The sequence below is a fragment of the Littorina saxatilis genome, linkage group LG15, assembly GCF_037325665.1.
Source record: "Littorina saxatilis isolate snail1 linkage group LG15, US_GU_Lsax_2.0, whole genome shotgun sequence".
NCBI lineage: Eukaryota > Metazoa > Mollusca > Gastropoda > Littorinimorpha > Littorinidae > Littorina > Littorina saxatilis.
In genome coordinates, this window is record NC_090259.1 from 43,806,402 (window position 1) to 43,824,372 (window position 17,971).

At 41.1% G+C, this 17,971-nt stretch overlaps 2 protein-coding genes across 2 annotated transcripts in view; one reads left to right on the plus strand and one right to left on the minus strand.

Annotated features, from left to right (window-relative positions):
- Positions 1-3,793: 3,793 nt before the first annotated feature.
- Positions 3,794-8,899, minus strand: LOC138948135 (surfeit locus protein 2-like). Its single transcript, XM_070319648.1, has 6 exons — positions 8,769-8,899; positions 7,657-7,814; positions 5,992-6,095; positions 5,111-5,281; positions 4,400-4,545; positions 3,794-3,981 (listed from the first exon to the last, which is right to left on the minus strand). The coding sequence occupies exons 1-6, from the start codon at positions 8,871-8,873 to the stop codon at positions 3,925-3,927; spliced, it is 741 nt and encodes a 246-aa protein (XP_070175749.1). The 5' UTR covers positions 8,874-8,899; the 3' UTR covers positions 3,794-3,924.
- Positions 8,900-9,075: 176 nt separating this feature from the next.
- LOC138949416 (axonemal dynein light chain domain-containing protein 1-like) overlaps positions 9,076-17,971 on the plus strand; it is a 45,627-nt gene continuing 36,731 nt past the window's right edge. The window contains exons 1-4 of the mRNA XM_070321240.1: positions 9,076-9,136; positions 9,965-10,132; positions 11,514-11,686; positions 12,212-12,312. Of these exons, the coding sequence (XP_070177341.1) occupies positions 10,048-10,132; positions 11,514-11,686; positions 12,212-12,312 (359 nt within the window). The 5' untranslated portion in view covers positions 9,076-9,136; positions 9,965-10,047. The remainder of the gene's footprint in view (positions 9,137-9,964; positions 10,133-11,513; positions 11,687-12,211; positions 12,313-17,971) is intronic.

Here is a 17,971-nt window from a genome sequence, read left to right on the forward strand (position 1 = left end):
AATCTTCGACAAAGCCCGGGGTTCGGTATTGCATTTCAGCTTGGTGGCTTAAAAATTAATTAATGACTTTGGTCATTAAAAATGGGAAAATTGTAAAAAAAAATAAAAATTTATAAAACGATCCAAATTTACGTTTATCTTATTCTCCATCATTTGCTGATTCCAAAAACATATAAATATGTTATATTCGGATTAAAAACAAGCTCTGAAAATTAAATATATAAAAATTATTATCAAAATTAAATTGTCCAAATCAATTTAAAAACACTTTCATCTTATTCCTTGTCGGTTCCTGATTCCAAAAACATATAGATATGATATGTTTGGATTAAAAACACGCTCAGAAAGTTAAAACAAAGAGAGGTACAGAAAAGCGTGCTATCCTTCTTAGCGCAACTACTACCCCGCTCTTCTTGTCAATTTCACTGCCTTTGCCATGAGCGGTGGACTGACGATGCTACGAGTATACGGTCTTGCTGAAAAATGGCAGCTACTTGACTAAATATTGTATTTTCGCCTTACGCGACTTGTTTAAAAGTTATTTCAAGTTTTTTTGGTCAAATGTAAAAGCACATTGCAACTCAAGTAATATTTTAGGGAGAAATAGAGAAATGTTGGTTGTTGTTGTCTTCTTTTTTTGTCTTGTTTTTTGTTGTTGTGGTTATTTTGTTTGTCTTTTTCTGTAAAATGTATTTTGCGGGTGCTTTTGTTACAGCTTTTCACCATACTTTGTTTAACCTATGGTTAACCTCTTTACGTTTGTCTGTATTACTGGTAGGGAATTCACAAGTTTGTTGTTTCTTTTTGAAGTGAGCAATCACCACACACATAAACAGAGACACTAAATACATTTCCAAACCCCAGACATGCACAACGTACATAACCTGCTAAGCAAGTATAATAAATATATATAGCTATTCTGATGAACACGTGGGGGAATTCGGGGGCTGTGATTGGATGGTCTCTTCCGATCATCAAAGCATAATGCTGCGGAAGTCGGCCATTTTACTCAATATCCAAAAGCATATTGTCGTAAACAAAGACGCATGGTTCCGGTTTCTTCCACGTGTATAAAGTACACGCATACCTCGCCAGGTTTGTTTCTGTGACTAGTCGACAGACGCTGCCATTTGCTTTGTGTGTGTTTTTGTTGTTGCTTACTGTACATGACATCATACCTTACGTGTAAAATCCAGTTTATTTCAGTGTCCATGTGGAGGGAATATGGCCTTATTCCGTAATTGTACAAGCCTATCTATGAATGTTGATCCAAATCGTTTACACAGAGAAGAAAAGACTTTAAGATAGTTATGTCAGTGAAAAGGTCAGATTCAATTTTTACTTTGTGACACGTGCATTATTTCTTTTCGAAAAAGCCCCACTGAACAGCTAAGGGCGATCGATAACCTAAACACATTAAAACAAGTCGCGTAAGGCAAAATTACTACATTTAGTCAAGCTGTGGAACTCACAGAATGAAACTGAACGTAGTCCGCCGCTAGTGCAAAAGGCAGTGAAAGTGACGAGCCTGTTTGGCGCGGTAGCGATTGCGCTGTGCTTCATAGGACGCTTTACTGTACAGTACCTCTCTTCGTTTTAACTTTCTGAGCGTGTTTTTAATCCAAACATATCATATCTATATGTTTTTGGAATCGGGAACCGACAAGGAATAAGATGAAATAGTTTTTAAAACGATTTTGGAAATTTAATTTTGATCATAATTTTTATATATTTAATTTTCAGAGCTTGTTTTTAATCCAAATATAACATATGTATATGTTTTTGGAATCAGAAAATGACGAAGAATAAGATGAAATTGTTTTTGGATCGTTTAATAAAAAAATAATTTTAATTACAAGTTTCCGATTTTTAATGACCAAACTCACTCATTAGTTTTTAAGCCACCAAGCTGAAATGCAATACCAAACCCCGGCCTTCATCGAAGATTGCTTTGCCAAAATTTCAATCAATTTTATTGAAAAATGAGGGTGTGACAGTGCCGCCTCAACTTTTACAAAAAGCCGGATATGACGTCATCAAAGGTTGTTATCGAAAAAATGAAAAAAACGTCCGGGGATATCATACCCAGGAACTCTGTCAAATTACATAAAGATCGGCCCAGTAGTTTAGTCTGAATCGCTCTACACACACACACAGACAGACAGACAGACAGACACACACACACACACACACACATACACCACGACCCTCGTCTTGATTCCCCCCTCTATGTTAAAACATTTAGTCAAAACTTGACTAAATGTAAAAAGCACTGAGGCCTAATTGCCATTGCAAATCCCTTTCTGAAAATTAAAGGTTTGTTTATAACCAAGGCAACAGTTATCAAATCGGGGCATATCGCCGTCAAAATCCAGCACATGGCACTAATACCCCAGTCACATAATATAGACGCCGCTTCTACTACGACGGAAAAGTGTCCGAGAGTGTGGCCAATCGTGGCAGGATCACCATGAGCGTGGTTTGGTCGGGGTAGGATCGGCTAGGTCGCAAAGCTGTGCGCTCTCCCTACGCTTATTTTGAACTACACAAAACAAGCGTAGCCGGGTCGTGGCGCAGTACAGTCGTGATGTAGTTTTTTTGATTTGCCATGTGCTGGATTTTGACGGCGAGCCCCGACTTGATAACTTTTTCAAATCGGAGTGATCGGCATGGTCGTCGTAAAAACGTAGAGCTGTGTGACGGCGGCCATAAAAAAACTACATCACGCGCACTTGTATGTATGTGTACATGTGTGTGTCAGTGTGCGTTAGTGTGTGTGTTAGTGCATTTTAGTGTATGCGTGTTCGTTTGTATTTACATGTGTGTGTGTGTGTGCGCGTTTGTATGTGAGATTTTGTGCCAGTGTGTGTGTGTGTGTGTGTGTGTGTGTGTGTGTGTGTGTGTGTGCGCGTTTGTATGTGAGATTTTGTGCCAGTGTGTGGTTGTGTACGTTTATGTATGTGTGAACAAACAAGGCGTTACCATAGCAACATGCAATAATTCGGACAGAAACTACAAACAAGGCGTTACCATGGCAAAATACAATAATTCGGACAGGGACTGCAGCACTGCAACGCATGGGGTGGGTGCCGGGCGGAATGTCCAGCAGTGGTCGCCAAGGTCCGGCAACACCCGTGTCTGCAGGGCTACCTCGGCGAATTCCTCTCCGACACCCTCTCCAGGCAACCCGGCGGTCTCCGCTTCCTCTCCGCCCTCAGGTCATGTGACTGTGACATCACTGAGGTCAAGGCCGGGACCCAGCTGCTGGAGCAGAGAGGTCAAGCGGAGGGAGAAAGGGAGGAGAGCAGTCCAGCGTGCATACCGTGTGTCTGGGTCACGCTCACCTCTGTCCTTGCCCTTGCTGCGGTCATCGTGACCTCCCCCTGAACTACGACCTTGTTTGAGAGGGAGGCTGGTCGATCTTGGACGAGTGGGTGACTGATCTTGCTCATGCCTGCATGCCCTCTCTCTATTTCAATCAAAGTCGAAGAAAGAAGAAGTCGAGAGGCAGAGGTTTACAGGTCACAACTGAAGCTCGCAATTAAGAATCAAATGAAGAAGAAAGGTATATTGTTGGAACGTTAAAAACACGTGCGCGCACAAACACACACACACACACACAAACCCCAACACACACACACACACAGCACATAGCACACATTATACACACATCAATTGAAAATTAAAGACCGATGAGAAGCCATTGGACCAGACGGACAGAAAGTCACACAAATAGAGAATAAATGACAGTCACCAGCAGGTGTCAGGTGACATGACAAAAACATGAACAATGTTTAGAGCAATGTAGTTTCTTTATTGCTCACAGACCAGACACACCCTTCAGTACCTTACACAGAATTGTGTAGGGGTGACATACATTACCCGAAATGTTCTAAAACTGTTTTCAGAATGATTAATTCACATTCACAGTCTTTTCTTCTTTGTTCCTGTTGGCTTGTGTAGGCCTACTGTCTTCCTTTTCTGAAAGAAATTAAAAAAGGCAAATGTCATTTCAACAACAAAACCAAAATGTCAATAATCGCACCTTTTCTGATACTTATTTACAGCAATCTAATAATATGGAAGCTGCAAGACTCACAAGTAGAGAGACACATGCTCCAACAATGCAAAATAAGTGATGACAGCCATAACTGCCGTTGGTCCAAAGCCAACGACCCTACAAAATTACTGATGAGTCCATTGGCTCAACGCCTTAGTGGATAAGACGCCCGCCTCATAGCGAAACCTTTTATTGATCTCAGTTTTGTCAGCTAGAATCGATTTAAAAGCTTGCGAGGCAAATCTTCAGCATGAATGAAGAAGAAGACTGATGAGCCATGCTCCATTGAAGGCTACAGCTCTACAAGACAAAAAAAAAAATCCATCCTGTATAACTGACCTGAGTTTTGTACGGTGAACTGTGTCCATTCATGGATTCCTCTGTCTCAGATGAGGAAGGGCTGCCGGCAGCAACGTCGCCATTTGTAGTTTCCATCATTTCTTCTTTTCCATCTTCACCATCGTCCGATAATACAAAGTCCTCACCTTATTAAACAGAAATAATAACAGAAACATGACACAAATAATAAGAAGAGCGGAGACACAAAAATACGGACTGCAGAGTTTGTCTAGATCAATCAGCTGTAATCCAGAGTGCCTAGAACTGTACCCACGGAATATGCGCGATATAAGACTCATTGATTGATTGATTGATTGATTGATTGATTGATTGATTGATTGATTGATTGAATCCAACATCATAAAGCATCATGGAGTGATCATTTCTCCATCAAAATTATTACTTGAGATGTAATCTTTCCTTAAAAGTAAAAGTAACACACTGACTCCACCTACCTGTCACCATACTGGCTCACCCTCATCTTTTTACTTAAATGTTAGAAACGTAGGATAAACAGAATACCACATGGCTTGCTGTGTCGTACCAGATTTACACTCGTTTTAAAATGATATTGTTGAAAAGCTTGCTTTCGCTCGCAGTTCAATATCTAAAAATGTGACTTGTGTAAATCTGGTACAACACAGCAAGCCATGTAGTATTCTCTATTTATAAGTAGAAGCCGTCAAATAAGACCTCGTCAGGGTTACTTACTGGGATACAAATCACTCAATTCGTCCTCATCTGCGTCATCTTCAGAGTCAGAAGTCTGCCAGAAGTCCCCACTGCCGCCTGGCTTAGCGTCTTTGTGTTTGGTGAACCCCTCGACCTTCTTGACCCGTCCTCTGGCCTTGAACTTTTCACCCGTCTCCTGACATCTCTGCCCTGCGAGACACATTGGAAAGTCAAGTGTAACACACCGAAACAGTGGAAAGTCCCTGCAATAGCCAGACACATTGGAAAGTCAAGTGTAACACACCGAAACAGTGGAAAGTCCCTGCAATTTGCTTGTTTGTTTGTTTGCTTAACGCCCAGCTGACCACGAAGGGCCATATCAGGGCTGTGCTGCTTTGACATATAACGTGCGCCACACACAAGACAAGTCGCAGCACAGGCTTCATGTCTTACCCAGTCACATTATTCTGATACCGGACCAACCAGTCCTAGCACTAACCCCATAATTCCAGATGCCAGGCGGAGCAGCCACTAGATTGCCAATGTTAAAGTCTTAGGTATGACCCGGCCGGGGTTCGAACCCACGACCTCCCGATCACAGGGCGGACGCCTTACCACTAGGCCAACCGTGCCGGTAGTCCCTGCAATAGCCAGACACATTGGAAAGGCAATTGTAACACACCGAAACAGTCAAGTCAAGTGCTAACAAAGTGTAGATGTTCAAAGGAGGCCTGCCTTAACCTTCCCAAATTTCTTATTAATTTGTTGGCAAATTTCTGCAAATTTTCTTATTGCTATTATCAACGTAAATCAACAGCAACTGTGTTTCCTATCTGTTGTTGTTTGCTGCTTATTTGATTATTATAATCATTTCAAAGCTGATTATTTAGTTAAAGAAATAAAAGAGTTTGAAGACCTACATCTTTTTAGGGCCCTCTGGTATCGTTTTCCATTCACGTGTCGTTCCACGTCAGCTTCCCGCCTCGTCACGTTGCGCAGCGTCAGAGTGCAAAAAAGGGTGTGTCTGAAAATGACACATTTTTAAGAATGGTCAAAAGTTGTAATGCCAACATCACAACGCAGGCACACACACACACACAAACGCATATGTATCGATTGAACACTGGAATTCCCTTCTTTGAGCCATGTGACGTCAGAGGCCGACATAACTTCATATTTAGGCGGCCCGCAGAGATTACAAAATAGTGCATGTTTGTGTGAGTTCATTCAATCATAAAAACTAAAAGGAATCCTAACCAGAATCAATCGATACATAAATGTTATTTGTGTTTTTGACCAAAATATAACATTTTACACAGATCTCGACAGTCAGCGCGGTCTCAGAGGAACACTGACTGTCTCGATTTGTGTCAAGTGTCATATTTTGGTCAAAAACACAAATAACATACAATATGCTAGCTGTGAAGTGACAATTATTGCGAGGTGTCAGAGTGCAGTGCAGTGGGTGTCTGAAAATGATACCTTTTTTTTCAAAATTGTGAAATTTTTTAATGCTAATGTCACAACACAAGCTCACACACAATGATACACATAAACACATATGTCTGCCGTGCAGTGGTAGTCATTGCAAGTCTAAAATTCTGACTTAATTCCCCCCAGATTGGTCAAATATTTTGAAGTGCCAACATTACTTTACAATGCACAGGTGCAAAAACACGCAGACACATTCAAATTGAATTTTGGGAAATCAAAAGACTCACGTACATAAGCCTGTTCCTGATTTCATGTGAGAGCATTAAGACCCACAAATAATAAGCCAAATCCACATATATATGAAAAAAAGCACACAAAAACAAAAAACACAATTAACATAAACAAACTGGGGAAAAAAGCTCAGCTCTGAAAACAAAAACAAACAAAAACACCCACCAATATGTTTACTATTGTGGCTTCCAGAAAACGGTCCATACCTCCTGGTTCGGAATTGACTGATTTTGTGTGTTTTATTATACGTTATTTGCGTGTTTGACCAAAATATGACATTTTACACAGATCGAGACAGTCATTGTTCTCCGAGACCGCGATAGCGGTCGAGGTGAACAATGACTGTCGAGATCTGTGTAAAATGTCATATTTTGGTCAAAAACACAAATAACATTTATGTATCGATCGAATTCCTTTCAGGTACTATGACTTTGTTGTTGTTTGGACGATTAAACGAGCCCGGGCACACACACATGCAATCAAACACAAAAGCTTCATATTTGGGCGTTTCAGGTTGACCGAAACTTCAAAGGAACTACAAAACACACGTCATGTACTGACTTTGTTGTTGTTTTGACATTGAACAGCACACACACATGTATGCAATCAAACACATGACGTGTGTTTTGTAGTTCCTTTAAAGTTTCGGTCAACCTGAAACGCCCAATTATAAAGTTTTGTAGGCCTCTGACGTCACATGGCTCAAAGAAGGGAAATCCAATGTCCAATCGATACATAATCTATTTTCAATCCACAAGCATTATATGATTCTAGCATTTACTTGAATCAATCAGGTAGCAGAAAACACAACTTTTTGTGTGCACTTCAAGAATAATAGATTTGTTGTGTTTTTCATTTACCTTTGATTTTTCTTGGAATTTGGCACAAGGTGTGGTTTGTGCCGGTCAAAGTCGTACTCTCTCCCTTCCTGGGCTTTGTGGAACTTCTTGCCCTTCACATAGCTCTGTACAGCCTCCACTTTCAGTGGCATCTCGTGGCCTGTCAGGCAGCAACATATCTGTTGATAAAGTCATGAGTATATATATATATATACAATATTTTTGGGCTTTGTTAAAGGGAGGGGGAAACGCATCATGCATTTGTCTCGCTGTCCGGGCTGACAATTGAGGTCTAACGAATGACGTCTCACAACGTGCGCGGTCGTCCTTGGCGGTTAAGAAAGCCGCCGCGATCATTGCGCAGACGACACTTCTAAACCGCCATTATTTTTTGTGCGCATCACGTGCTCCACATAAATCGGCCGGAAACGAAGCAATTGGGAAACCTGGATATAGACTGGCGATCGACAAGCAGAAGATAAGGGAGGGGGGGGGGGGGGGAGGGGGGTAGGCTGAACTGTACGTCTAGAGGTCTGTGGTTTCGGTAACTGAGAGGCAATTTTTGAGTGTCGAACATGCGCCGCTTACCTGCCCGCCAAGATAAATAAATTGTGACGTCAAACCTCAATTAAAATTTATGTTCCTCCCAACTAGGCCTAATTATCACCTGCAATCCCCTTCCATCACTCACTCACTGTCGGTGTACATGTCCATCAACATTACGTATTTGACTTTCCTTTAGTTAGCACAAAATCATTGTATGGACACCCTCACCTGCTCCCCTTTCTCATAGTTATTTGGTTTTTATTTACTCCTCCCTCATGCAGGCAGCAGCTTAATTGCTTGCAGGAATGGCAAAACTAGTATCAGCATTGCTTCCTTTTACTGCCCCATAAATGTCAGCTTAAACAAGGCCTCCATTTTGTGGTGAAGCCTGTGTGAGGTCTAACTTGTTATTCTATTACATTCTTCCATTTCACAGTTTGAGGACGAAAGTAGGATGAATAGTGTCAGTACTGACTGTATTAACTATTATGCCGACTTTCTCAGACTAACATGATAAGTCAACCTTCTTGGATCAAATAAACAAGAATCTAGGTCCCTAAACGAGATCCTTTGATCAATGTCCTTACTTTCCCTCTCGTTTCATCGACCCTAAGTTCTGGATATTCTTTCAGTAGCTTTGTCAACTGTGGTGAAACGTTCTGCTTTTCTACATGTGCTTGTTGTTCCGCCATCTTTATTGTCGTCTGCAACTTCCGTTTCCGGTTTGGTCAGCTGAAAACGAGACGGGTTTCCTGACAGAAATGTCGCCTATTTTTAATTCAGCAAATATAGTGGCCAATGAGATCTCGTAACAAAGTCCTAGTTCACACCAGGCCAATCAGCAAACAGGTTAGAAGGAGGGTCGTCCATAGTTTAGGAACTTCCGCTTTCCTTGACGACAAGAACGCACTAAAATGGCGGTCACTCGGTGGGACTTGCAGAGCAAATTTTTCTGGTACAGTGTGATTTTATACACGCGATTTACTTCAAATTTTCAGTACGCGCGGATGAAGTGTTCCAGTTACAACCAGTTAATACATCGTTAAGTGCCTGTTGTGAAGAGAACATGATAAATTGTCTATTTGTTTTGCTGACTTTTGCATCTAAAGATGAATGCTGGGGCAAGGCAAAAACTTCCCGTAAGAGCGTGTAAGCCAGAAGCTGCTCAAAATTTGCTTTTTTTTAAGTCATGTGAAAAAATGTCGACTTTATTTTGCATATTTGCTGAAAAGAATTGCATGTCAGCAGGGCATTATTCAGTGTAGACTATTGCTTGGTGCATTGTGTGTGTGTGTGAGACAGAGAGAGAGAGAGAGAGAGAGAGAGAGAGAGAGAGAGAGAGAGAGAGAGAGCGAGACAGAGAGAGAGACACGCAGACAGAGCTAGAGAGACAGAGACAAAAACAGAAAGAGAGATAGAGATGAAACAAAATAGAGACAGAGAGAGAGAGAGGAAGACAAAAGAGAGAGAGAGAGAGAGAGAGAGAGAGAGAGAGAGAGAGAGAGAGAGAGAGCAGCAGCATCAACTCCTTTAACGTACCACAACAACAACAGTGGCACATTTTGAACAGTCTGATGGAATTATGCTTCTGTAAGATGCAGAGAATGAAATCAAAATGTATAAGGAGACTCCGAGAGATTTACAGCTGTGTTCATCTTTCCTGCAAAGCATCCCGCTGCAAGATCAACTTCAGTACTGGGTTCATTGTTAATCCTTTTTATTGTATGCATGTAATCCAAACTGCATGTATGAAAAACTTTAGTCTTGTTCTATTTCTTCTCAGCTAGCGATGTAACAGCCCACTATACCTGTAAAGAACAAGATTCTACCAGTTACAAGTGACAGCTGTCTTTGCACAACAGCAACATGGCGCAGGCTTTCGCTGAGAAATCCATTTCTGGTTCAGACACGGCGCTGATGATGCAGACTGCCTTGGACAATACTGTACCCCGTAAGTTTTGTGTGCAGTGTGCATCAATCAATCAATCAATCAATCAACATGAGGCTTATATCGCGCGTATTCCGTGGGTACAGTTCTAAGCGCAGGGATTTTTTTTTTTTTTAATGTTTTTATGCAATTTATTTCGCGCACATATTCAAGGCGCAGGGATTTATTTATGCCGTGTGAGATGGAATTTTTTTTACACAATACGTCACGCATTCACACCGGCCAGCAGATCGCAGCCATTTCGGCGCATATCCTACTTTTCACGGCCTATTATTCCAAGTCACACGGGTATTTTGGTGGACATTTTTATCTATGCCAATACAATTTTGCCAGGAAAGACCCTTTTGTCAATCGTGGGATCTTTAACGTGCACACCCCAATGTAGTGTACACGAAGGGACCTCGGTTTTTTGTCTCATCCGAAAGACTAGCACTTGAACCCACCACCTAGGTTAGGAAAAGGGGGAGAAAATTGCTAACGCCCTGACCCAGGGTCGAACTCGCAACCTCTCGCTTCTGAGCGCAAGTGCGTTACCACTCCGCCACCCAGTCCACATGCATCAGTGAATAGTATGAATACAATACAGAATACAGAATCTTTAATTGCCCAAGGTTGGGAATTTGTGATGACATTGCGGGTAAGAAACATTTTGATCCAGTCATTTACACCAACACACGCATCAACAAACTGATCAACAGCAGTAATGGCTACAGTGGAACCCCCCTTTTAAGACCTCCCTAAATATGAGAAAATTAGGACTTAAAATGGGGGTATATTTACTGGGATATGAACAGAAAATCTAGAAAAATAAAGTTTTAAAGGGGAGGGGGGGGGGGGGGGTCTTAACATTTTTTTTTTGGGGGGGGGGTCTTAAAAGGGGGGTTCCTCTGTAGTAGATCCTCCTGTGATGCATCAACAGCATCACTGAACTACAAGCCTGTGAGGCAGATATCTTGTTAGATATCAACATTAATGGATCTATGTGAATACCTAGCTGGCAGTCTCATTTTGTGTGTTCCATGAATTTACCCAAGCTATGTAATAGCACTTTCCTGTGTTTTGTGTGCAGTTACCCATGTTGTCATCCAGTGCTGACTGTGTTTTCAGCAACAAAGTTATTGCACTAATTCATAGGCGTAGACATATACAACTGTTTTATCTTGAGTGAGCAACTCATATGTCTTGCATTTCACAACTTGAATTAATAAACTTAACATTAGAAACATTCTGTAGTCATGACAACTATTTTTACACATTGTGATTGCACATTTCATTTCACAGACTATTTAAAAGATGAAAGCTTAAAAGGAGTCATGTTTTTGTGTATTTAGTAGAGTTATTCTTTTTTATGGTTTCATTGTTCATTGTCTTTCTGTGTGTTCAGTGAAGTTACCCCAGCTACGTGGCACCATGGAGATTGACCGCAGTAAACCGCTGCCTACGTCCCTGCAGAGCGACTTCATTCCTGACGATGTTCTGTTTGCGCTGACTCAGCCCCCAATTCCTCGTGACAAGCTAGGACCTCCCAGCCGCGTCAGGAACCTTGCTACCTCCATAGTGAGTATCGCGTGGGGTGTATTTTGTTTAGGACTGTTGAGTTGTTTGTTTGTTTTTGAAAGTCAAAAAGCAAGAAAGGTAAGTTGTTGCAACGTTTGTTATTGACAAAACAATTCCTTATATTCACTGTACATTATGTGAATGTAATGTATTGTTTTGTCAATAACAAACATTCTAACAACTTACCTTTCTTTGTTTTTTGATTCTGAATTTTAGAACGTTGGCAGTCTCTTGGTTTTTGGATTTATTTTTGAAAGTGTTTGATGTGTTATAGTTTGTGTGAGTGTGTGTGTGTGTGTTGTGTGCGAGCGTGTGTGAAAGGTACAGACCGATCAGATTGTAAAATGTTGCTGTCTGTCTGTGTGAAATAGTGAAAATAATTTAGATAGTGTCACAGACCTATTTTTGTGTGAAATTGTGGGATGCATGCAGAGTTTCTCTGTGTGTTTGTGTCCATGATGGAAATAACAAAGAGAGAGGGAAAGAGTACTGAACATTGTCAGTGACAAATTCACAATGTTGCAGGCACTGGGACGTGCTCCACCGGCCAACCTTTGGAGTCATAAACGCAGGGATAAATTCAAGCATCTGCTGGACACCACTGCTTGTAGCTGTGGAGCGGGAAAGTGAGTGTGTGCAAATTTGCGTGTGTTTGTCAGTTGGTTCGTTAGGTCTGCCTGGTAGGGTGTCACTGTCCCTGTCTTCTCTCTATATGCTAATGTTATCTAAGAGTTCTGTTACTCACATAATTGTCCAGTGATTGCGCTAGCTAGTTCAGTTGTTTTGCGACGGGTGGTGGCAATGTGGCGTGGTGGTAAGACGTCGGCCTCCTAGTCGGGAGGTCGTGAGTTCGAATCCCGGTCGCTGCCGCCTGGTGGGTTAAGAGTGGAGATTTTTGAGATCTCCTAGGTCAACATATGTGCAGACCTGCTAGTGACTTAAGGCTGGAGTTCACACCTGAGGCCATATTTCAAAGTGGTTAGGCAGTTTTAAAGGTTTGTTTTTATGTTAGTTCAGTGTTTTGTTTATCAGGAAAAAACAAAATGAATAGAGCTTGTCGCGCAAAATTTTGAGATAGCGACTGAAGTTTGAGCATAGGTATGAGATTTTTTCACGCAAACCCTACTGAAGAAATTGTGATATTGTATTGTGAATATGTTAACAAAAAAACAATCGGATGATCAGAAACTGAAGAAGAGAAATAGGGAAGCAAAATAGAACATCAAACATAGTGATTTTACAGGTGAATTTGGAAAAAAACCCTTATGTATCCATTTTTGAAGCCCAATTTGAAGCATGGAACACAGTCAAACATAAATTAAAAGTGTTAAAGTGGTTACAGTGTTCAGAAATAGTGTTAAATAACAAGTTGAGTTATCCCTCTTCACAAATTTTAAGAGAAATACACCTCTTGTCGCGCAAAATTTTGAACTGTGATGCTTTTACTACCCCCACCCCCTACTCATTTTTCAGAAAAGAGTGCATATTATCTTCCAAATAGACAAGCAAGGTAGTCAGATGATCAAAACTTCAGAACAAAAATAGGGAAGCAAAATAGAACATGCAACATAGTGATTTAACTGGTGAATTCAGAAAAAACACACTTTTTTACTCATTTTATTAGCTGAATTTAAAGCTTGGAAGACAGAAATAAATAAATTAAAAGTGCAAAACTGGTTACAGTGTTCAGAAATAGTGTTAGATACCAAGTTGAGTTATCCCTCTTCATCACAGTTAAAAGAAACGCACCTCTTGTCGCGCAAAATCTTGAACTGTGATGCTTTTACTACCCCTACCCCCTACCCATTCTTCAGAAAAGAGTGCATATTATCTTCCAAATAGAAAGGCAAGGTAATCAGATGATCAAAAACTTCAGAACAGAAATAGGGAAGCAAAAAAGAACACCCAACAGAGTTATTTAACTGTTGAATTCAGAAAAAACACACTTGTTTACTCATTTTGTAAGCTGAATTTAAAGCTTGGATGACAGAAAAAAATAAATTAAAAGTGCTAAAGTGGTTACAGTGTTCAGAAATAGTGTTAGATACCAAGTTGAGTTATCCCTCTTCATCACAGTTAAAAGAAACACACCTCTTGTCGCGCAAAATCTTGAACTTTGATGCTTTTACTACCCCCACCCCCTACCTATTTTTCAGAAAAGAGTGCATATTATCTTACAAATAGGAAAGCAAGGTAATCAGATGATCAAAAACTTAAGATAAATTATAGGGAAGCAAAATAGAATATCCAACATAGTGATTTAACTGTTGAATTAAAAAAACACCTTTTTTTTCTCATTTTTTGAAGCTGAATTAGAAGTTTGGAATTCCTCCGAAAGCGGTGTATGGCTGCCTAAATGGCGGGGTAAAAACGGTCATACACGTAAAAATCCACTCGTGCTAAAAACATGAGTGAACGTGGGAGTCTAAGCCCATGAACGAAGAAGAAGAGGAGGAGAAGAAGAAGAAGTTTGGAAGACAGAAAAAATAAATTAAAAGTGCTAAAGTGGTTACAGTGGTTACAGTGTTCAGAAATAGTGTTAGATACCAAGTTGAGTTGTCGCTCTTTATCACAGTTAAAAGAAACACACCTCTTGTCGCGCACAATCTTGAACTGTGATCCTTTTACTACCCCCGCCCCCTACCCATTTGAACACAAAAGAGTGTATATTCTCTTCCAATTAGAAAAATAAGTAATTTGCAACTGGACATTTTTAAAATACATATTTTCTGTCAGTCCAAGGATTGCTTAGTCCATTAAAAACAAACAGACTAGGATTTAGCGCACCCATTTTAAGAAAAAGTTAACATGATAATTGATAAATATATATATATATATCAGACTTTTTTTTATGCAATTACTACTGAAGATTCCAGACCAGGTAAAACAATCATTTTATATTCTTTGTCACATTTTTTACTTTTTTTTTAATAAATTTATCTATAGCGAGTCTTGTCTCTTTATGTCATTTAGTTATTTTGAAGAATTCTATCCTGGCAAAAAAAATTAAAAATCCCTACCTACCTACCCTATTTTGTTTACCCATGTTATTAGAAACAGACAATTTATTTTTTATTGGCCTAAAGATCTTGAAACATTTGTTTTAATAGAGAAATAACAAGTACAGCCCTTAGCTGTGTCACTCGAATTTCTTTGTCAGGCTGAAGCTTAGCTGTTGCGTTGAAGTCTGCTGTGTGTGTCTGGGTCCAAAGCAACTTTCACATTCTCATCTACACATTCTCATCTACACACTCACGTTACTCACGCAATTATACAATTCTACCCACAGAGGCGTTCGGGGATGGGGGTCTCGCACTCGGGCGAATCACACCACAAAATACAAAGTATAACGTACACAGATTTTTCTATTGAACCAAAAGGCAAATTAAATCATGAATAAATCAATCAAGCAAAACTTCCACACAATGACACATTCACTCTCGGTTCACACTGCGCTCTGGGCATGCACACTTGGCAGCACGTATACGTTCCGACGCCGTTTGTCTTCCTGCAAGTCCAGCACAGGCACACGATTGTCCAAGAATCACAATAATCCTCGTGAATGTCACAGCAGGCATAGTAAGGTTACGTAGAAAAAGTCCAAAAGGGTGCGTTAATGGTGGTAATCCGACACACACACACACTCACACACACACACACACTGACACACACACACACACACACACTCCGGTTTGGTAAGTTACCTGATACATAATGTAGCCTGTAGATTTAACGGGGAGACTGATCAGACAGGAAGAGTAATACTTTCACATTTCCGATGTTCAGCGATAAACTTGTTTTCTTCGAGAGTTCGATCTTCGTGCGATTCTGGCGCGTTGTCACCAAGAACGTTAAAAAAACACAGGATATCATCATGATGCCTCTCTACAAAAACCAGGTCTAGGAACTCTTCATCTAAAGTCAGTCAGTATTAACCTCCTCAACACAATCCTCATCTTGTCCCATAGTGATTTCTGCCGCCAAAGAACATGTGGTTCTCAACTCAAAAGACCGATTTGTCGTCTTCCGGCATTGCGAAATTCAGATCTACCCCAACTTCGTGCATTGATCTGAGCAATAAAATGTAGATGCGATAATCTGCAAACATCTCTTCAACACAATCTGCATCTTGTCCCATCGTGATTTCTGTCGGCAAAGAACATGTGGTTCTCAACTCACAAGACCAATTTGTCATCTTCCAGTGTGAAATTCTGATCTGCCCCAAGTACGTGCAATAAAATGTAGAAGCGATAATCTGAAAAAAATCTGTTCGCGTGAACCGTCTGCCACGTTGTCATCAGTCCAATGTCTTTTATCCAGAGCAGGGACGAACACACTTTTTCATCAGCAGTTTGTTATGTTTATCCGCAGACTGCTTTCCATTACTTGTCTGTTTTAGATTGACTCGTATGGTTCTTCAGCCAGGCAAGAAGTGCTTGTTTACAGTGACACGTTCTCACGCACGACATGTCGTAAATGCAAGTTCTAACGATTGTTTTTTATTGCACTGATAGAGAATGTCGATAGTTGTAAACTTCTGACATTTCCTAATGTTTATTTCATCATTTTGCATACGGATATGGCTAATAAGTGGATAATCTGTTACGACACGAAACGCGTTCTACATCCGGGAAGGGAGGCTACTCCAGCGTACTGTCAGGTGTGTTCTAATACCTTAACCCCCTTCGTGTGTACACGCAAGCACACGACCAAGTGCGCACGGAATAGATCCTGTAATCCATGTCAGAGTTCGGTGGGTTATAGAAACACGAAAATACCCAGCATGCCTCCCCCGAAATCGGCGTATGCTGCCAGAATGGCAGGGTAAAAACGTTCATAAACGTACGTAACCGAGTGCCGAAACACCACAATCAGCTTTGCCTTTGGAGGCAAAGTCCAAGCAAACAGGATTGAGAAGTTTAGAGCTTATTTCTAAGCCCCATAAAAACTGTTATGCATTCGCAAAGGAATCCATGAACATACAGAGAGACAAAAGCCGCCAGACCCCATCTCAAACAGAACTCTACAATCCACAGGTGTTGCCTTGCGAGCTATAAATAGCTCGCAACTTCTAAGGCGAACAACTCTGCAGAGTCTGCTGTGAAGGGCGACGGTAGTCTCCCTGTCACACTCGCCCCCGTTTGAATGAACTTTGTCCCCAAAGTTCCGAACCATGGACCCGCCAAGCTTAGGTCCCTTCCAGGTTCGTGGAATGGGAACAGCACGAAAAATGATTCAGTGGCCATAACGACATTCCTGAACATATCATGTCGAGTCCCATCCCTGTCGACGACGCCAAATGTAACCGAGTGCCGAAACACCACAATCACCTTGGGAGGCGAAGTCCAAGCAAACAGTATTGAGAAGTTTGGAGCTTATTTCTAAGCCCTATAAAACTGTTATGCATTCGCAAAGGAATCCATGAACGTACAGAGAGACAAAAGCCGCCAGACCCCATCTCAAACAGAACTCTACAATCCACAGGTATTGCCTTGCGAGCTATAAATAGCTCGCAATTAACTTCTAAGGCGAACAACTCTGCAGAGTCTGCTGTGAAGGGCGACGGGATCTTGGTGTTATGTCTCAGTTAAATGTATGCTTTGTATGCTTGTTGATTTGTGCTAGTTTATTCTATAATGAATTTGTAAAGCGCCTGGAGCCAATTGATGGGACTCGCGCTATAGAAAAGTTATTTATCCCAGCGAAGCTGGAGGTATCCCGTGAACGCTATACTGTAATCGATTTGAGAAATGTGCACACCGAATAATACATGATAAAGAAGGATTCGTTGTGCCCGGCTACGTGCTACAGTTGGAGATGGAAGTTCACCAAAAATGGGGATCATACTAACAAAAATACGGTGGGTAAAATAGGCGCCCCCATTTTTTCAGCAAACGCCACCCCAGGCCGCTTTGGACGGGTAGAAATTCCGTAGTTTCCAAGTCTATGGATAAAGCTCGCGTAAGAAGAATACGTCACGGTCGAAAGTCTTTGACGTCAATTAATGCATCATGACGTCATGCCTCTTTGTAGTCTTTCTCTCTCGCGCAGTGTGTGTGTTTGTGTTCATTTTGTGCACATGTGTGCGTGTTACTGTGTGTGTGTGTGTGTGTGTGTGTGTGTGTGTGTATTTGTGTGTGTGTGTGTGTGCGCACGCGTGCATGAGTCTGTACTCGTATGTGTGTGGTGTGTGTGAGTATTTGTGTGTGTGTGTGTGTGTGTGTGTGTGTGTGTGTGTGTGTGTGTGTGCGCGCACGCGTGCATGAGTCTGTACTCGTGTGTGTG

Coding starts and splice junctions, on each gene's coding strand:
- LOC138948135 (XM_070319648.1), bottom strand. CDS start 8,873: ATGGCGGAACAACAAGCACATGTAGAAAAGCAGAACGTTTCACCACAG. Junction 7,815..8,768: donor TCGATGAAACGAGAGGGAAA/GTAAGGACATTG, acceptor CTTTATCAACAG/ATATGTTGCTGCCTGACAGG. Junction 4,546..5,110: donor ATTGAGTGATTTGTATCCCA/GTAAGTAACCCT, acceptor CTGTTTAATAAG/GTGAGGACTTTGTATTATCG.